The sequence below is a fragment of the Mesoplodon densirostris genome, chromosome X (assembly GCF_025265405.1).
Source record: "Mesoplodon densirostris isolate mMesDen1 chromosome X, mMesDen1 primary haplotype, whole genome shotgun sequence".
NCBI lineage: Eukaryota > Metazoa > Chordata > Mammalia > Artiodactyla > Ziphiidae > Mesoplodon > Mesoplodon densirostris.
This window is the reverse complement of record NC_082681.1, coordinates 28,846,174-28,860,596: the sequence shown is the minus strand read 5'-3', so window position 1 is coordinate 28,860,596 and position 14,423 is coordinate 28,846,174. Positions and strand designations below refer to the sequence as shown.

Genomic DNA, 14,423 nt, shown 5'->3' with positions numbered 1-14,423 from the left:
GGCTGTCAGCTGGGCCCCACTCTCCACAAGGGTATTTAATCCTCAAAGAGGTTAGACTGGGCTGCTTCACATGGAGATCTCAGGGCAGCAAGAAGGCACAGCAAATTGCCCAGAAGTTGTACAGTATCACCTCCACTGCATTCTTTCAGTCAAAGTAAAACACAAGGTCATCCCAGATTCCAGAAGTGGAGAAATAAACTCTACTGCCTGATGGCAGGAGCTGCAAAAAAGCTTGTGGCCATTTTTTTCATCACATTACAATTCATTAATTTTGCCTGTTCTCAAACTTCATATAAATGGAATCATACTGAAAGTATTCTTGTTTCTGGCTTCTTTTGCTTAACATTATGTATGTGAAATCCAACCATGTTTTTGTGTGTGGCAGTAGACTGTCCTTTTCTATTGCTGCTGCTCATATTCCATTGTATGAATATGCCACAATTTATTTATTCATTCTACTACTGATGAACATTTGACTTGTTTCTAGTTTGTGGCCATTATAAAAAAGCTGCTATTATACTCTTGTGCATGTCTTTTGAAGGGCATATGCACTCAACTATCTTGGGTATCAACTATCTTGGCTGTGTACCTAGGAATAGAATTACTGGATCTGGGAGTAGGCTAGTATTAAGCTTTAGAAAATATTGTCGAATAGTTTTCTGAAGTGATTGCATTAATTTACACACCCATAAGCAATGTATGAGAGCTTTGGTTGCTCCACATCCTTGTGAACACTTGGTACTGTCAGACTTTTAAAGTTCAGCCATTCTAATAGGTACTTAGTGGTGTATCACTGTTTTGATTTGCATTTCCTTGATGACTAATGATGCTGAACATATTTTCACGTGTTTAACGGTCATTTGGCTATCCTTTTTGTGAAGTGCTTATTCAGTATTTTTGTGACGTGCCATTTAAAAAATTGGGTTGTCTGTCTTTTTCTTGTTGATTTGTAGAAGTTCTTTCTTTAGTCTGCATGAGTCTGTTATTGTATATATCAACTGGGCCACACAGCAGGAGGTGAACAGCAGGCAAGTGAGTGAAGCTTCATCCGCTGCTCCCCATCAGTCACATTACTGCCTGAACCATCCCCCCAATTGCTCACATTACTGCCTGAACCATCCTCCCCCCACCCCAATTTTTTATGGAAAAATTGTCTTCCACGAAACCAGTCCCTGGTGCCAAAAAGGTTGGGTACCGCTGGTATATATGTATTACAAGTGGCTTGTCTTTTCCTTTTCTTAATGGTCTCTTTTGATGGACAGAAGTTCTTAATTTGAACAAAGTCCAAATTATCAATATTTTCTTTTTCCTTTTTCTTTTCCAATATCCAATCCAGGATACCACATTGCATTTAGTTGTCATGTGTCCTTAGTCTCCTCCAGTATGTCACAATTTGTCAGTCTTTGTCTTTCATGACCTTGGCTAAATTTGAATGATCAAGTATTTTGTAGAATGTCCATCAATTTGGGTTTGTTTGATGTGATATTTTCTCATGATTGAAATTTCATGATTTCTCTGGGGTTATGGGTTTTTGGAAAGAACACCATACAAGTGAAGTACCCATCTCTTGCATCTTATGAGGGGGGTATGTGATTTCAATATGACTCATCACCAATGATGTTAGCTCTGATCACTTGGTTAAGGTGGTGTCTGCCAGGTTTTTCCACTGTGAAGTTACTATTTTCCCTTTTTCATAGTCTATTCTTTGGAATTGAGCCATTAATTCCAGCCTACACTCAAGGAATGGGGTGTTATGCTCCCCCTCCTTTAGGGTAGGGTATCTACATAGTTTGTTTCAAATTCTTTTGCATGGGAGATTTGTCCCTTCTCCCCCATTTATATGTTTATTCAATCATTTATTTATATGTGTAGAGACTCTTGGATATTTATTTTATTCTGAGTTATAATCCAATATTATTATTTATTTTGTTGCTCAAATTGTACAATGAACAAATTTGAGCTAATGAAAGGATATTGAATACTATACCAAAAACTGCAAAATATAATTTTTTTCAAGCACATGTGGGACACTTATCAAATATGATCATGAACTGGGCTGTAATGATATGCCTAACATTTCAAATAATTAAAATCACAGAGAATATACTTTCCAACTTTGATGCAATTGAATTAGATATGAATTACAAAAATATATCCAGAAAACCCTCACATTTGGGAAACTAAGAAATAGATTTTGAAATAAGACTTAGATCAAATAAGACATTGGAAATTAAGAGATATTTTGAACTTCACAACAATGAATATATTACATATCAAAATTTGTGGGATGCAGTTAAAGTAGTACCTGGAGGGAAAGTTACAGCCTTAAGTGTGTATATATTAAAAAGAAGAAAGTTGAAAGTTAAAAAGCTAACCTCATAAAGTTAAAAAAAATTGGTCCAAAGATTGCAGAAGGAAGAAAACAATAAAGATGATGTGAAAGACAAAATCACTGGACATTTAAGGAGATAATTTTATACAAGCTATTGCAATCAGGTGAATATTCCTTAAGCATGTCTCAAAAGGAAGGGTTCTGGGGTTTTATAGAAGCAGGTAAATAAGGGAATTGTAGGTAAGTCTTATGAGATTCACGAGGAGTGATGAAGATGGATCTTACTTGAGGTGTTGAGGAAGAGTGGAGAAGGTGTGTCTTCTTTCGGGATATGTGAGGGCAGGGTGGTCCTTTGCAAGTTGGCTGGAGTACTAAAGGGTGGGAGCACAAAGCTCAGATAATGTTCAACATTGTCAGTAAGAACAGAAATTAATGAAACAGAATATAAAATAATAATACAACAGAGTAGACCAGCAACACCAAAAGTTCTTACAAAAAAGAACAATAGGGCTTCCCTGGTGGCGCAGTGGTTAGGAGTCTGCCTGCCAATGCATGGGACACGGGTTCCAGCCCTGGTCCGGGAGGATCCCACATGCCGTGGAGCAACTGAGCCCGCGGGCCACGGCTGCTGAGCCTGCGCTCTAGAGCCCCCCGCCCAGCCACAGCTGCTGAGGCCCGCGCGCCTAGAGCCTGTGCTCCTCAACGGGAGAAGCCACTGCAATGAGAAGCCCACACACCGCAACAAAGAGTGCCCCCGCTCGCCACAGCTAGAGTAAGCCCGCACGCAGCAACTAAGACCCAACGCAGCCAAAAATAAATAAAAAAATTAAAAAAAAAAAAAACAATAAAGTTAACAAATCTCTAGCAAGACTGATCAAGAAAATATGAAAACAAAAAATGAGACATCACTACATATGCCACAGACATTAAGTAGATGATAAGAGTATATTATAAAAGACTATATCGAAAACATTAGATGAAATTGGAAAATTCCTAGAAAAATATTACATCAAAACTGACTCAGGGGCTTCCCTGGTGGTGCAGTGGTTGAGAGTCTGCCTGCCGATGCAGGGGACACGGGTTCGTGCCCCGGTCTGGGAAGATCCCATATGCCGCGGAGCGGCTGGGCCCGTGAGCCATGGCCACTGAGCCTGCGCGTCCGGAGCCTGTGCTCTGCAATGGGAGAGGCCACAACAGTGAGAGGCCTGCGTACCGCAAAAAAAAAAAAAAAAAAAAAAAAACTGACTCAGGAAAAATTAGGCAATTTTACTCCTACTCATCCTTGCATGCCATGTCTCTATAAATTGAAGAAAATTCATGAAACGTTGTCAGGTTTTTGTGAACACTCCTTCTTTCCTCAGTACTAATTATGGGAATGGAGGTGGGTTTGGAAGCACTAGATACTCCTTTCCCCTGGTTATCTCTTTTGAAAATTTACAGCATAAGGTTCTTCCCCTTTCCTTGTCTGGCTGCTGTTGATGAATTTGGGGCAGTGAAAACAAGACTATTTTTTCTTAATTAGCAATCTTAATACAGAATACAGCAGAATGAAGCAGAATTACCTAATTTCAACCCTCTTCCCTCCCGATTCTTACATGGTTCTTCTATGACAGCCCTTAGTAAAAGCCAAACACATATTCTATGGTAATGTGTAAAGGGGAGCAGCTAATGCAGACATATGTGTTGCTTTCTAATAGTCTAAATTAACATATGGTTAAAGATGAAAAAAATCTTGAATAGTGAGGGTATGATCAGAATGTAGCTGAGACCAGTGGTCTACAAACTCTAATTAACAGATCAACTGCATTAGGATCACCTGGGAGCATTTTGTCTGGGGCCAGGCCTGGAGATCTGCATTCTATAAGTCCACTGGATAATTCTGCTGGACATTGGGATGGGAACCAATGGCTTGGGAACCACTATCTTACACTGTTTCTCTTAGGCATCAGTTGTCTCAGCTCTGCTATTATGTTTAAGATGACTCTGTTTAGTAAGTTCTGAAATGCAGAAATTCTGTATTTGTAATCAGACTGAACTATAAACTGTTAAGACCATTCTGGAGAACAATTCAGCAATGTATAATAAAATTGGAGGTGCCTGTATGGGGAAAATTCCACTTCTAGGCATATACTCACATATATACACCAGTAGACATGTACAGTGTTGTTGATCACAGCTGTTGCTAATGGTGAAAAAACTGGAAAATGCACATTCATAGAGTGAAATATTAAACAGCAGTTAAAAATGAATGAACTGATTTATAGTTATCAACATGTGAGGATTTAGAAAACATCATGTAAAGTGAAAAATGCAAGTTTGAAAACAGTTGATACCATTTACCACAGAGGTAATACTATATATTATTTATGGGTAAATACATATTTATAAAAGCATACCCATGAAGATATACACCAACCTTGGGTTACTTTCAGAGGAAGAAGGAGGAAGGGAGAGAGGGAGAAAATGTGATGGAGGAGAACTTTAGTTGTATCACTAACATTAAATTTCTTTAAAGAAAAAGATCAAAAACAAGTATGCCGTCTTCACCAACGTGTTAGATCCACCACTTCCTAGCTGTGTGGTCTTGGGCAAATTACTTAATCTTTATGAGCCCCAGTTTCCTATCTGTAAAAAGGGATAATAATTGTACCTGTAATTCATAAAGTTGTTATGAGGATTCAATGAGGTAATATATAGGTTTTTTTTTTTTTTTTTTTGCATAGTCACCACGTGAGCATTCCCTAAATCACAGCTGTTATTATTACCAGCAAGAAAGTGTCCAGAGCATTCACTCAGCTTGGGTCAGAGCAGATGGGAAAAAGTACATTCCAGAGAGAGATGATGGGTGGCACTTCAGAGCAGATACACCTCTGGGGAGTGTACAGTGCCGAGCGTGCCCTTGAGCAGAGAGAGCAGGGCAGGAATGTTGCCCTCTCATTGTGCTGCTCTGTTGGGTACAGTGTCTGTCTCCCCTGAAGCGTTTGTATAAGTCTGTGTTTCTTGGGGTGGTGGGTAATGAGTGCCCCTATCTAGTACAAGGTTTTAATCTCAAATTTCCGTAGAAAGAGATGGTGCCTCTAGAGTGGTCTGCTGTCTTCCTAGTCACTGACTTGTGAAGAGCAGGACAGTAGTGGAGTGTGGAACTCAGACCCTGGCAGAGCTGGTAAAGAAGCCACCATCCTTTCTTCTCAGCCTTGAGGCAAGTCTGGAAGGATAACTGATTTCTTCTACCAATGGCTTTATGTCCTTCTCAGGTTCGGGAACTCTGGATAAAGTCCTATCAGCACTGCCTGTTGCCCATTCCTTTCTAATAGCTAAATGGAATCCACTGAGCAAGGGTCAAAAAGGTTATGGAAAAATCACAGGGATACCTTAAGTGGCATTAAAAAAAAAAAAAAGGCTGTGAGGTGGCATGGGGTTAGGCTTGTCAGTGCTACCCTCACCAGAGAAAAACAGAAGTTGACTTCACCTCTTCCTGTTATTCAGTCATCAGCTATAGCCTATTGACCTTTAGGTATCCAGTGCCCTCAAAAGTCTCCTCCTTGCCTTTAGATCAAAACCAGAGCAGTAGTCATTTTACACTCTGGTATAAGTGAATGTATATTAATAATATAAATGTATTTTGGAGATGGTGCTGTTGGTAAGCTATTTCTAAGAACTGCTAGGGCAAAAAGGGCCTGTTAATTTCCTCCAATTCTAGTCCAGTGATTTTTCCCAAAGGCTGCATCCCCAGTTTTTCTGTACCAGTTAGCCTATGCTTGTCCTGAGATAACTAGCTGCTCACAGATCTGCCACTTACTTGGTTCCTCCCCTTCTGCTTCAGCCCCCTACCTTCTGTACCAATCTTAAGACTCTCAGATCCTTGGGGACTGAGAGTCCGTTCCTCTTTGTTTCACACCGCGGCACTTGGCTGATGGCTCATCTGTCCTTGCCCTGTCCTCCAAGTGTGGTGATCCAAGCATGACTTGCCAGTCAGTTAGTCAGCTGGAGCTTAATGCCCCAGAGTTCCTGCCTCCTTGAGTTCTCCAGGGCACCTTGGAATGTGAGCAGATGTAAGAGGTTGTGTATATGAGTGTGTTTGTGGTGGGAATGGGGGTAGGAAGACATAAAATTGTAAGCAATTTCAGGGAAAATGTTCAATAGTGATGTTACCTACAGATACTTGAGAACTAACATGGAGAAAGGAAATACAAAAATCCAGTTTGTCTGTGTAAAATGAATTTACAGAATCTGCTTACTCTTCGTGGCTAATTTTACCATATAGACAATAATAACTATGCAAGTTGTCAATATGGGTCAGATGAAATTAATTGTAAGCTATATTTACTTACAATGTGATATTGGGTTCAGCTATGCTCACACTTGGGTTGATTATCTACTATGGTTTCCTGCCCATGTATTATGCTCACATGGGGAAAAGAATTCAGGGAACGTGGCTCTAGTATTTCTGAGATTAACTGCCTAGGTGCCTCTTCTCTTTTCTTTTGGCATCTTCTGGGCAGCTATATCGCAGAGGTCACTGTGGGTGCAAAGTACAAGAAAAGAAAGCCTTTGTCATAAAAGGTGTAAATTTTCCTAAAGCAGTATAAAACTGTTCCTCAGTACTCAGCATATATAGCTTATATTTACTGTATATGCTTTTTCTCTATTCTATTTACCACCTCTGATTCCTGGGAGATTAAATCTGCACAAGCGTAGATACATACTAATATGATGAACTTTAAAATGTTATTTTCCTTCCTTTATCATCAATGATTATCATTTAAAGTTGTTATGAAGGCTTTGTGACAGAGGTTACACTAAAATTGAAAGTATATGAACTTACTGAAAATCATGTAAAAATTAGCTATGTTTTTAATGTGGTTTCTCAGATTGATTAATTTATGCAATTGAATTGTTCTATTCTCTTGTAAACATATATTCGCACTTTGCAAACTTGCACACCTGCAAAGTAAAGTGTGGTGGTATTTGTGATGTTATCATTGTTTCATCAAGAGTGATAACTCAGTCAGGTTACTTTTAAAGTCTCACTTTACAGGCCATTATCTATCACTTTCCTGTTTCAGTACAGTGGAAATTGATTCCATAAAGGTCTTAAAGATCAAATGTATCTTAAATTTAATAATTTTAAAATACCTTGGCATTTATGAAGTGTTGCATTAATTTAAAAATAGTTTGACGTTGTTATAAAGTTTAACATTGTATGAAAGCACTTCCCCACAAGATACATGCATCAGTTTGGCTATGGTGAATTTTTTTCTTTAGGGATGTGTATGTCTTTAACAAAATTACTTTTTTTGGGGTGGGGGGTGGTCACGTCACCGAGTCCTAACCACTGGACCACCAGGGAATTCCCAAAATTACTTTTTAAAAAAATTGAAACCATGACAAGGACATCCCCTTATAGGTTTCAGTTTGAATTTTAAACAGGATTATAGAAGTCATGGAATCGTCTGTTTCTGTTTCTCCCTCTTTCTTTACCCCCATCTTCCATTATTCTGTTGCTCCTTCCCTTTGGCATTTATAAGCGCTGTCATGTAAGTAGAACTATGTTAGGTGCTAGCGATCCAGAAATGAAAGGATACAGTCTCTGCTCTGGAGCGACTAGGTCTAGTTGGTGAAAAAGAAGAATAAAAAACTAATTACAGTATGGCTTGTAGAGTGGTCTTCCTGGAGGAGGTGATAGCTGAGCTGGAAGGATGAATGAGAGATGACAAGGAGATGAAATTAATCTTACTTGGATTATTAATGGTTTGGGGCTATGATAGCTTTCTTTATACCAAAAATGACAGAGTAGGGAACCCCAGGGCTCCATCCCTCCATTAAAGCAACTAATGAGCTGGCAAAACCTGTCAAAATCAACTTTTACAGAACTCTGGAGTCTAGTTGAAAACGTATAACAACCAGGGGAAAGCTTAACGAAGAAAGAAGCTGCTGCATTGCAGCAAGAGAGTTCTCTGGTGTTTTAAATTGTCTACCAACCCTTCCCCACATACCAGATGGGAGGCAGCCATGAAGACAGCAGCCTGTACCCCTGGTGCAGGTTGCCGAGTACCTGAGGGAGCCATTACAGACCTTATTCTCAAAGAATTGTGGTTGTTTATTTCAATCTGTCTAGTGGCTCCTGGAAGGACTGGTACACAAGGGCTTGCCTTTGTTTCACCCAGTTCAGAGCATTCCCAGGTCTGGGATGGCTTCCCACAAGTGGCATTTGCCAAAAGCACTTGAAGGCAAAAGTATTGGCCAGAGCAGCTTGGGGCAAGGGATAGCAGTCAGGACAAGCAAGAGACAGATCAAAAAGCCTGGTAAGAAAGAATTTGGGAAAGGAAATCTACAGGGGAGTGAGAGTTTTTAAAAGCTCCTGCTTAAGTCAGGGAATTGAGAAGGCCATGCATATGCCCAAGACTGGACACATGTTCAGAAAAGGCCTAATCCTCAGAAAAGATCCTAAACTTTCACCTGTGGCTAACCTTCAGGCTCTGCACAAGCAGGAAGTAAAGGTGAGGGCAGTATTGTAAATGGCCTGGCTAAGCATTGAAGGCGTGTCCCAACACAGACAATCTTCAGAGAGTGGGGAGAGTTTTAAAAACTCTTTTAAAAAATATTATTGGGCTTTAGGTGTTTATAGATACTCTGTCAATACACTAGTTGACCACTAAACTAATGGAACACAGACTTCAGTGGCCACATTGATAAATGGAAATTTTACAAAAATAATTTAGAAAAGTAACTAAAATGACAATAACAAGTAGCAACAACAGACAAAACCAAAAAATTGAGTTAATTTTTGTATATGAGCTGAGGTAATAGTCTACCTTCATTCTTTTACCTGTGGATATCCAGTTATCTCCAAACCATTTGTTGAAGAGACTATTCCTTTCCCATTGGCTGGTCTTGGTGCCCTTGTCAAAAATCAATTGACCAGAGGTGATAGATTTATTTCTGGACTCTCAACTCTATCCCAATGATCTGCATGTCTATCTTTATGCCAGTATCACTCTGTTTTGATACTCTAATCTTATAAGTTTTGAAATCAGGAAGCATGAAAGCATGAATCCTACAACTTTATTCTTTTTTTTGGCCGCACTGCGCAGCATGCGAGATCTTAGTTCCCTGACCCGGGATACAACCCGGGCCCCCTGTAGTGGAAGCACAGATTCTTAAACACTGGGCTGCCAGGGAAGTCCCTATTCTTCTTTTTAAAGATTGTTTTAGCTATTAGGGCTCCTTGAAATTCCATATTAATTTTAGGATCAGCTTTTACATTTTTGCAAGAAAAGAAAAAAGTCTGTTGGGTCACTGCATTGAATCTGTAGATCACTTTGACATCTTCCAATTCATGAACATGAGATGTCTTTCCATTTACTTAGGTTTCCTTCACATTCAGCAGTGTTTTGTGGTTTTCAGTGTATAAGCCTTGTACCTCTTTGGTTAAATTTATTCCTAAGTATTTTATTCTTTTGATAGTATTGAAAGTGAAATTATTTTCTTAATTTTCTGGAAATGGAATCACTCATTGCTAGCATACAGAGATACCACAGATTTTGGCATGTTGATCCTGTACCCTGCCACTGTGCTGAATTTGTTTATTAGTTTTAGTAACTTTCTTGTAGATTGTTTGGGAATTTCTCTATATAGGATCATGTCCTTTATAAAGAGAAACAGTTTTACTTATTCCTTTCCGATCTGGATAGCTTTTCTTTTTCTCGCCTAATTCCTCTGGCTAGACGTTCTAGGACAATGTTGAATAGCAGGGGTACAACTGGCATTCTTATCTGTTCCTGATATTAGCGGGGAAGCTTTGAATCTTTCACCATGGAGTATAATGTTAGCTATGGGTTTTTCATAAATGCCCTTTATCAGGTTGAGGACATTCCTTTCTACTTTGTTTTTTGAGTTCTTTTTTTTTTTTTCTCATGAAAGTGTGTTGCATTTTTTCAAAAGTTTTTTTGGTATCTATTAGATGATCATGTGGGTTTTTTCCTTCATTCTAGTAATATGGTGTTTTACACCAATATTTATTGAGCCATCTTTGTTTTCCTGAGATAAATCCCACTTAATCATGTTTTATAATTCTTTTAATGTGCTGCTGGATTCCATTTGCTAGTATTTGGTTGAGAAGTTTTACATCTATATTTATAAAGGATATTGGTCTATAGTTTTCTATTCTTGTGATGTCTTTGTCTGGTTTTGGTAACAACATAATACTAGTCTCATTAATGAGTTAGAAAGTGTTCCCTCCTCTTATATGTTTACCTATTTACCTCCCTAAACTAGGGGTCTTGCAGCCCCAGTCTCCTCCACCTCAATTCCCTCCCTCCCCCAGAAGTTCTCTGACCTCCATTGACTCACCCTTCCTTTTAGAACAGGAGTGTGTGTGTGTGTGTGTGTGTGTGTGTGTGTGTGTGTGTGTGTGTGGTTGCAGGCCCTAGGTGTGGGATTGGCAACTATTAGCATCTCCAAGGGATCCGTTACGCCAGCTGCCACTGGGCGCCTGCGCCCCACTGCCTGCTCCAACTCCCCCCTCCCCTCTGCCACGTCTGGGTTCACTGCGGCACGCAGTGCAGCTTCTGGCCTGCTCACCCGGAAGTGGGGCTCTGGCAGCGAGGTTAGTCCCAGCAGGCCTTGCGGGGGCGACTCGGAGCTCGCCCATGACGTGTGGTCTCTGCGTCTGCCCTTTTGGGGTTGGAGCAGTGAGGGCCTCTGCTTTACTTTCTGTGAGGAAAGCCGGACCGTGACAGAGGAAAGAGGCCGAGGAAGAGGCCAGGACTGGGCTAGAACTGAAGGCGGACTGAGCCGGGAGGTGAGGGGCTTTACCGGCGGCGGCGGCGGCAGGCGGCATCTCCCGTGAGGCGGTTGCTTGACTAGGCCGCAGCGGCCATGGCCGTGGACTTTGGGGACCGTGCCAGCGGGTTCCGCCACAACAAGGTGATCAGATTCATCAACAGTGTAGTCCTCATGAATGGGGGCGGCCCCGATTTCTATGTGGCCTTCTGCTCGCGGCCCTGGAATGAGGTAGAGAGGATCGGCTGCGCGTTGTCGCTGACTTGCAGGTGCCGTGCACCATCAGGAGGGCCTGTGCCTGGAGCGCGCTGGCCTAGAGCGTGCGTGTGGGCTCGAGGCAGCGGGAGCAGCAGGCGCGCTGGGTTCGGCGGCTCCAGCAGAAGCTAGAGGAACGCGAGGCGGCTTCCTGGGCCCTCTGAGCCGTGGCGCCTGCGCGAGGAGCGCGAGGAGGTGGTCACGCAGCTGCACCTCACGCGGGCCGCCTTGCAGCAGGCGCTGAAACAGCGCGATGTGCTTTGTGGGCGGCTGCTCCTGGTCGACAGGTCGGCACAGGTCACCCCACTGGCCCAAGAGTTGGTGCCTGGGCCTCGAGCCGAGCAACTTGGGGCTGCAGAGTGGCCCATGAGCGCAGAGCAGCAGAGAGATGTGGTAGCCATGGGGGAGCATGACAGGCTGTATTTCAAGAGCCAGATGCCAGCCTCGACAGATGTCCTTTATGTGCCGGGACCCCCGAGTCTCTGGGCCCAGGCCATGCAACCCCCTCTGCCAATGCCGATACCATACCCATTTCCATTCCATGCACCATTCCCGATGGGATTCCCATTCTTGCCACCTGTACCACCAGCAGTAGTCATGGAAACAGAAGCTGGAGTCGTCCCATTTCAGGTGCCTCCGGAGATCTATCCACCTGGCCCGTGGGCTTTCGGGGAGATGGCCCCACTGTGGAACCAGAGGAGCTACAGCCAGGGGGAAGGTCCTGAGATCCTGCAGGGTACAGTCCCCTTAGGGGATATCAGAAGTCTTAACCAGGAAGGAAGTCTATAGAGGCCCTAGGGGATGGTCCCCCTTAGGGACAGCTGTGGCCTCAGTCACGAAGAAGGTCCAGAGAGGTCCGAGGGAATGGTCCCTCTTGGGGATAGTTGGAGCCACAGCCAGGAAGAAGTCCAAGAGAGACCCCAGGGGACGGTCCACTTGAGGGTTAGCTGGAGCCTCAACCAAGAAGAAGGCCCAGAGAGCCCCCAGGGGATGATCCCCCTGGGAGCCAATGGGAGCTACAGCCAGGAAGAAGTTCCCAAAAGATCCCAGAGGACCATCCCCCTGGGGAACAGCAGAAGTCACAGGCAAGAGGATCCAGAGAGGCCCCAGGGGACTGGCCCTCTGGGGGTCAGCAGAAGCCAGAGACAGGAAGGAGGTTCACAAGGGCCCCAGGGGATGCCCCCTCCGCTGTTCAACAGGAGACTCGGCCAGGAAGGAGGTCCAGAGAGGCCTCAGGCAACCGCCCAGGGGGACAGCTGGAGCCCTAGTGGGAGAGAAAACCCAAAGAAACAACAGCCTCAGGGGCAGAAGACCAAGCGGCCAAAAGGGAAAAAAGCCTCAGAATCACACCACCAGGAGAAGTCTGCCTCAGGCTGCAGTTCAGTGAATTGGGAGTGCCCGTGGTGTAAAGCAATGAATTTTCCATGGTGCAAGGCCTGCTATGAATGCAAGAAAGTCTGCATGGCAGTTGAGAGTGGAGGCCCCGACCCAGGACAAACCCGCTGATTTCGGGAAGGTAAGTAAGAATGGAAATACTCCAAAGAAAAACCAGTTTCCTAAGACTCCCTCCTGATTAAAAAGTAACTCATTTACTTCACAGAAAATTTGTAACTAAAATTATGATATAGAAAATTAAATAAAATAATTCATTGTCCCATTACCCCAAATAACAACTTTTTATCATTGAGTACACATACACACATAGATACATATGGATTTATATGCTTTCTTGTTTTTTTTCATTTACTTGAGCAAAGACGGATTGCTTTTGAGTATCACACTCACTCTTTAAGGAATTTCTCCTAATGCATTTATGTTTGCAAGTGCTGAATTCTGGATGGCTGAAGCTGATTGGTTGATACCCTGCAGAAGCTGAAGTCAAGACTGTTTTTTCCTTTTTCACTCTTTCCTGTTTTCTTATTAACCTTGTTTTCCAGAAAATGCCATGTCTTTGGCTGGAAACAGCCATGTGTTTTTGGTTATAAGCTATAAGGAATTTTAGGAGCACTGTTTTTCCTTGAAAATGCTATCGTTCCTTTGTAAACTACTGCGGTGTTCATGTTTGCTTCTTGTTCTCGTTTTCTAAGTTTTATAAGTGAGGGCCTATTTTTGTGTCTCTGAGCCGCACGGAATTTGCTTGTTGCTGAAGAATCTGAACCTATCCCATTAGAAGATCTTCCAAGAGCCTAAAGAAATAACTCTTCGTTTCTGACTGACTCACACCTCAGTGAGACCCCCATCCCCCCCACCCCCCCCACTGGCTGAAGCCAAAAAGAGTGAGACGTCGGGGAAGAAGAGATGCTTTGGAACTTGGGGGAAAAGGAGGGCAAAGTAATTTTGTTAGGATTTAATTTCTCTGTTGGGACAAGGAATTAATTCATAAGATTTGGGGGTTGCAGTGTTAAATTGTATAGATGATAGCAAACGTGACGAATTTCATTTAATTCATTAAACAGTTATTGTCTGATATGTGTTAGGAGCTGGACTTATATGTTATTATCTGGTGCACACATTATAACCTGATTTGGTGAGTTTGGTTAGATAACAGGAGAGAGCCTAATTTGGGATACAAATTATATCAGGAGTGACTTCTTTGCCTTGCATGTAATGTGGCCTTTGGGTAAGCCCAAATGAAATAACATTGAGATATTTCTGCAGTTCCGGGGGCAACAAAGAGACTTTAATGGAAGGACTTGATTGCCGAACTGCTCATCTCACTGGTCCCATGTGAGACAAATGAGTAGTGGCAAAGAGTGGAAAAGTGGCCTAACAAAATTGCAGGCAAGACTTTTCTGATACTCTCCTGATTTCCTCCCTTGAGAGGGACAGCTAGTTTCGTGGTTGCCTGAAAGACCACTGGGCGACTGTCTTAAAGAAGGACAGTGCTTGGGGGAGTGTTTGAGCCCTCAGCTTCAGGCAGCCACCATCCCAAGCCCCTTTCTGGTCAGTAGATGAAGAACAAAATGGATTCCAAGGACAGACATCGTGCTATGGATGGCGCTTCTCTTGGGAGGACTAATTGGGTTAAAAATAGAACTGGACTGGGACAAGC

The 14,423-nt window shown here is 42.6% G+C and overlaps 1 protein-coding gene across 1 annotated transcript; it reads left to right on the top strand.

Annotated features, from left to right (window-relative positions):
* Positions 1-11,212: 11,212 nt before the first annotated feature.
* TEX13D (TEX13 family member D) lies at positions 11,213-12,877 on the top strand. Its single transcript, XM_060086409.1, is given in 4 exon segments — positions 11,213-11,350; positions 11,353-11,528; positions 11,530-12,150; positions 12,205-12,877. Coding segments are annotated over 4 exon segments (1,608 nt in total).
* Positions 12,878-14,423: the final 1,546 nt, after the last annotated feature.